Source organism: Bison bison, unplaced genomic scaffold (genome assembly GCF_000754665.1).
Source record: "Bison bison bison isolate TAMUID 2011002044 unplaced genomic scaffold, Bison_UMD1.0 scf7180017864238, whole genome shotgun sequence".
Classification (NCBI taxonomy): domain Eukaryota; kingdom Metazoa; phylum Chordata; class Mammalia; order Artiodactyla; family Bovidae; genus Bison; species Bison bison.
In genome coordinates, this window is record NW_011494810.1 from 2,429,427 (window position 1) to 2,435,185 (window position 5,759).

The following is a 5,759-nucleotide window of genomic DNA, read 5'->3' on the forward strand; positions in this document are numbered from 1 at the left end:
GCTGGCTCGCTCGGCTCGCAACGCTGCAGAGGCTCCGAGGCGGCGGCGCGGCGACTCGGTCTTTCCCTCCCTCCTTCTCCGTCCGTCCGTCCGTGCGTCTGTCCGTTCGGCCTCGGTCCGGCCCGCAGCATGGCCGGCGTGAGCTTCAGTGGCCACCGCCTGGAGCTGCTGGCGGCGTACGAAGAAGTGATTCGGGAGGAGAGCGCGGCCGACTGGTGAGCCCCCCGCCCCCGCCTCTCAGCCCCTTTGTCCCCGCGCCGCCGCCGCCGCGCCTTTGTTTCCACCCGGCCCCGCCGCCCCGTAGCCGGGAGGGAGGAGGAGACCCCGAAATGCTGCAGCGGCCCGGGAGGGCCAGGGAGGAGCTGCCTTTGTGCGCGCCGGGGGAGGGGCCGGGCCGGGCCAGGCGGGGCACCCGCGGTCCCCGAGCACCCGGAGGCGGCCCCAGCCGCGCGGTGGGAACGCTGGTGGCTGGACGCAGGCTTGAGAGACGCAGGGTCCAGATGTGTGGCCTGGGGCTTCCTGGCCTTGCAGAACTGCTCCTCCACCCCCTCCTCTTCGCCTTGGGCCCCGGCGGGGGACAGGTGTGCACCGGGAGGCCAAGGGCACCTTCGACACCTTCGAGCGGGCGGGGACCGAACCGGCAGAGCCAGAGCTGTCTACCCGGCCCAGCCCAGCCGGCCACCGCACAAAGGAAAAGCTAGGGCGGGGGAGGAGCGGAGCGGAGCGGGCTGGGGGCCGGGGCGCCCCGCCCACCGGGGGGCCTCTTGGAGTTGGGGTGTGATGGAAAGACGTTCACTGCCACACGGCCACCGCCGCCAAGTGCCTCTTGTTCCCCTCGGGGGTCGAGGAGGCAGGACTAAGTCTTCTCCCCAAGGCGAAGAGGGTTGCAGGGACTAGGCACCCAGGCTGGGACGTGCCAGAGGAACTGAACTGCCTGCCTAGAGTGCCAAGTGGGGTCCCTGGGAGGGATCCCCCAGGCGGACCATTGTGGAAAGAGTGGAGGGAGTTTTCTGAGAAGAATGAGGTGGGGGAGGAGATCCACGGAGCCCCTGGCCTGGTGGCCCAGTGGCAAGGGGCTCTCAGCTACTGCGGGGTTGGAGGAGCTGGGCTGCCCTCTCTCCCCTCCCCAGCTGTTGTCTCCCCCTAGGTGGTGGGTGGGGACGGACCACCTGCTCTGGGGCTGGAGTCCCCAGAGTGGCGGAAAAGCCAAGGGGTTCCACACTGCCCCATTCAGGAACCATCATCTACCCGGAATACTCTTCTCCTGGGGCAAGTGCCCATTCTCTTCCCTAGGCCTTTTCTCCCCTTGGCAAGCAGGAAACACAAAGTGAAGGAAGATCTGAGGGACCACACTTGGGCTGGCCTCACCCTCATGCTGGGAAGACACTGACCTGGGGGCTGGAGGAGGGGACAAGATGGCCAGGCATCCATGCCACAGTACTGCAGCACTGGCGGGCGGCCAGGCCTGGAGGGATGGACGAGGGAGACAAGCAAGCTCTCGTGTCCTGCGGGTCAGTCACAGGCGAGGCCAAGATGGGCTAAGCAGGCAGGCAGCCCACCCTCTGTCCCAGCCCTGTCCCATAGGGGCTGAGATCATGGGATGAGTTGAGGGCAAGTGGCTGGCTTGGCCTGGTGGAGGAGCTGGCCTTGGGATCTGGGCCGTGCCTGGAGAGAGGCACAACCCACCTCAGAATGCTCTTCAGTCTGGGGTTGCTGCCTATCACCACCCCATTTCCCCCCACCTTCCAAAAAGCAGAGCTCCCACAACCACTGCTGGCCCGCATCCTGCTCAGCGGAGGCCTGGGCTCCCACCACCCAGCAGCATCCATGTGGCTCAAGCGAGTTATTATTCATCACTGGCGTGCGTCACCCCCCACCCCCCGCCCCGATCTGGGTTGTGTGTGGGACACTCACAGATGTACACATGCACCCTCGCACATACACACATTTGCTCACTCCCAAGGGCCCAGATAAACATTTGGTAGAAAGAATGTGAGAATCATCAAGGACATGAGGGCCCCTAGCACCCAGCACAGAGCCAGGGTACAGTGGGGTCTCCAGACTCAGGAGCAGACCCTGCACTGAGGCTGGAGGAGGGTGTCTTGGATAAAATCACCATCTGGGCAAAGGGGGCTTGGCACTGCCCTCCTCTGAGTAGGGAGTAAGGGTCGGGGAAGTCACACCCAGGTGACTTACTCTGGAATAGACTGCTGCCTGATGCTGGGAGCAGGGGACCATGGAAGTCAGATTGTGTAGTGAGAAGAACTGGTGTTACCCTGGACGTGACCTGACTCACTGTATCACCACACGAGTCCCTGCTCCTGTTGACAAGCAGGAGAGGGAGTTGGGCTCAACCATACCCCGATGCTCAAGGCCCTTCCAGTTCTAATATCCTGAGAGTGTAATTGTCCTGAGGAATCCACCTGCCCTGCAGCCCCCATCCTCAGCTCAACCCAGAATCTTCCTGGATCTGCTACATTCCATCTCCCACTCACCCCAGTCTGCTTTCTCTGGCTGAGATGGTTGCTAGATGGCAAATACCAACTAGAGCTGCTCTGTGCTGTCTTGAAAGTCTGAGTTAAGTGTCCCACCTTCATGAAGCTTACGGTTTGGAACGTGTCTATCTCCAGGGGTTGGAGGTGTAGAGTCCTGCCCCCCACCCCCTTTCGGTTTCATCAGCTCCAACCTCCCCAAAGTTCAGGTCACCTCAAATGAGTTTGAGAAGCACAGATCTAGTGAGATCCCAGGCAGCTTTAGGTGCCTCTTCCCATCCTTGCTGGGGTGTGGTAAGCATCCTGGGGAGGGAGGTGCAGTGCAGGGCAAGGCTTCCTGGGGAGCTGGCATTGGGTCCCTGAGGGATTTCAGTCAAGGGTGGGCATGGGATGGAGAAGCAGGTCTGGCCTTCCTGTGAAGGGAGACTCATGCAAAGGCTCCAGGGTGGGAAATGCCCAGAACTGTGCTGGACATCAGGGACCCATCCAGTGTGATCCAAGTGTATGGTATGGATATGGAGGTCTGGCTGGAAAGGCAGGTGGGGTGGAGCTCAGGGATGAAGGCCTGCTGAAATCTTTGAACTTAGCTATGGTTTTCACCAGGTAAGGGCCAGGGCTGCAGCACAGAAAGGTGACTGAAGGTGGGTAGACAAGGAGTAAAGAATGGAAGGGGTGTTCTTGGGAAGAGCCACAGAGAGCCTGGGAGAGTCTGACAAGTCAGGCCGGGGAAGTGTGACTTGATGGCTAGTGCAGTGTCTGGGAACGAGTCGTGGAGTCCTGCCTCAGTTTCCCAGCTGCGGGATGCAAAGGGGCAGATCCTCCTTCTCTGAGGGCCTTTTGTTCGCAGTGGCAGCTTAGGGCAGCCAGACAGGTGGTGGGACAGCTGTGTGGAGAAGGCAGCTGCCAGGGTTGGGGCCCAGGCAACAGTTGGATGGGGAGTTTCTGGCCCCACAGCCCACCTGTGTCCCTTTTAGGAGGGAAGAGATCCTGAGAAGCTGGGAGGGGCTGGGGCCCATTTGGCAGTGACTTGTGCTGACCTCATGGGGCTGGGCCTGGACCAGGCGCTCCTTCCGCCCTCCTCCACCTCCCACCTCCCTCCCCCTCTCTTCTCTCCTCCCTCTTTCCTTCCCACCCCTTTCCCTCCCCGCGCCTTCATTTTCTCTCCATCCCTTCACGTCCCTCCCTTCCCTTGTCTTCCGTTTTTGCCTGTCTCCTAGCTCTTCTCTTCTGCATCTTGCTGGTCTCCTCCCCCCCCCTCCTCCTAGCACCCTGCCTTGGCAGTCAGGGAAAGGGAGCTTGAGGGAGGGGCTGAGCCTCCTTGCCCCTCCGGCTTTTCTTCTTGGCCCCAAGCCGGTCTTCCTCCAAGTGAGTCCTCGGAAGGAGACATTTCTCTCCTCCCTTGTGTAAAATGGATGTTGAGCCACTCCTACCTGTGGAGAAAAAGCTAGGGACGAGGAAGGCTGCTGGGTCAGCTCTCTGCTGGAGCTGAGAGGGAAGGAAAGGCCAGCAGTCCCCGGAGACCAGAACCTCAGCTAGGGCAGAGGCAGCCTAGGGCTGGAAGGCCAAAAAAGCGCCGCCGCCCAAAGGCCAGAGTCCAGGCTAGAGTGGCCATGGTGACCTCATCCCCATTTCAGAGAGTCTGAGATTGAGGATGAGGGTGTGTCCCCGGGGTCCTTTGTGTTCCGGAGAATGCAGCTGGGTGGGCCAGTCGCGTGCCAATTGCTGGGTTGCCGTGGTTACCAGGGGGATGCCCAGAGCTGAACAGCACCAGGTTCTCTCTCCCTGCCCCTCCCCCCTTGCTGTGGGGGGAGGGGCAGTGGGTACCGAGGCACGCGCCAGGTAGGTTCCTGGCAACCACCAATGGGGGATGAGGAGCTGTAGCCAGGGAACGGTAACCAAGGAACCCAAGGAACCCGTCGCCTTGGAATCTCCATCTCACACCACTGGCTGGGTTGCAGGCTGCTAGGGCCAGGGCTCCGAGGACGCAACACACTGACTTACTGGAAGCTAGCCACTGGCCAGCAGTTCCTTCCCCATTGCTTGCTTTCCACCTGATCCAAGCCTCCCTCCATCAAGTCCCAAACTGTCCCCCACTGAGTTCCAGCCTGAAATGGTGCTTAGCTCTGTTGTCATGGTGATAAGGCTTAAGTGCTAGGCTGGAGTCCCCCCTCCTGTCCTGCCCCTTCTGTGTCCCTCCTACCCCCCCAGAGCCATCTCCACCCAAAATTGGCTGCCTAGGCCCTGACAGTTCTCCGAGCCACCCCTCCCTCTCCCCAGGGCTCTGTACACTTATGAGGATGGCTCAGATGACCTCAAGCTTGCAGCATCAGGAGGTAAGAATTCCAGCCATTCCTTTGTCTTCCTCCCGCCCCCTCCTCCGGTTGGGTTGTTTTCTTCCCCACCCGTCTGGCTCCAGGCCACTTCGATGCTTGCTTGCCTGCGTCCAGCAGACCATTATTTGTCTGGCAAGTGTCCTTCCTCCAATCATCCCTAAGATCCCTAGGGTGGGGAGGGAGGGAGACTGGTTTCCTGTTTGATTATGAAAAGACAAAGCCTCAGAGAAGGAGTGTGACTTCCCCAAAGTCACACAGCTAGGTGGGAAGGGGCCTGACAGGGATGGCCTGGATCACCCCACTTTATTCAGAGCCTAAAAAGGTTTTAATTTACCTCAGTGGGTGCTAGCACCGCGTGAGACTTGATGTGTGAAGAATACATCCTAAGCTCTCCAAGGTCCTGGGGAATTAAAAGGCAAAACTCGCACCTGCCTGCTGCCTCTTTCACACCAGCACAGAACTCTGGGGCTTGTAGATCTCTCGAGGTGTCTGCAGAGCCCACGAGAGGAGTGCTTGCTTTGGATTCCAGGCCCTTTGTGGGGGAGGGGTTCAGGAGATTGGGCCTGACAACCCTCCTGATTCCCCCAGATGGCGGCTTGCAGGAGCTCTCCGGCCACTTTGAGAACCAGAGGGTGATGTATGGCTTCTGCAGTGTCAAGGACTCCCAGGCTGCTCTGCCAAAATACGTGCTCATCAACTGGGTATGCACTGGTGGGCTGGGGAGGGGAGCTGAGGGCCCCAGAACGGTTCTACTTCATCCCACTCCACTAACTGATGCTGCGGGAAGAGAGCTCCAGGCCTCAGCCTGCCCCTAACTCTTGTCCTTTCCCTGTTCCCCTTTGCTGCGACTTTGCAGGTTGGTGAGGATGTACCTGATGCTCGCAAATGTGCTTGTGCCAGCCACGTGGCTAAGGTGGCCGAGTTCTTCCAGGTG

The 5,759-nt window shown here is 60.3% G+C and overlaps 1 protein-coding gene across 1 annotated transcript in view; it reads left to right on the forward strand.

Moving 5' to 3' along the window:
* The first annotated feature begins 10 nt into the window (after window positions 1-10).
* DBN1 (drebrin 1) overlaps window positions 11-5,759 on the forward strand; it is a 14,252-nt gene continuing 8,503 nt past the window's right edge. Inside the window, exons 1-4 of the mRNA XM_010846547.1 lie at window positions 11-215; window positions 4,770-4,825; window positions 5,414-5,526; window positions 5,682-5,759. The exon at window positions 5,682-5,759 is cut by the window's right edge and continues 7 nt beyond it. Coding sequence (XP_010844849.1) covers window positions 130-215; window positions 4,770-4,825; window positions 5,414-5,526; window positions 5,682-5,759 — 333 coding nt within the window. The 5' untranslated portion in view covers window positions 11-129. The remainder of the gene's footprint in view (window positions 216-4,769; window positions 4,826-5,413; window positions 5,527-5,681) is intronic.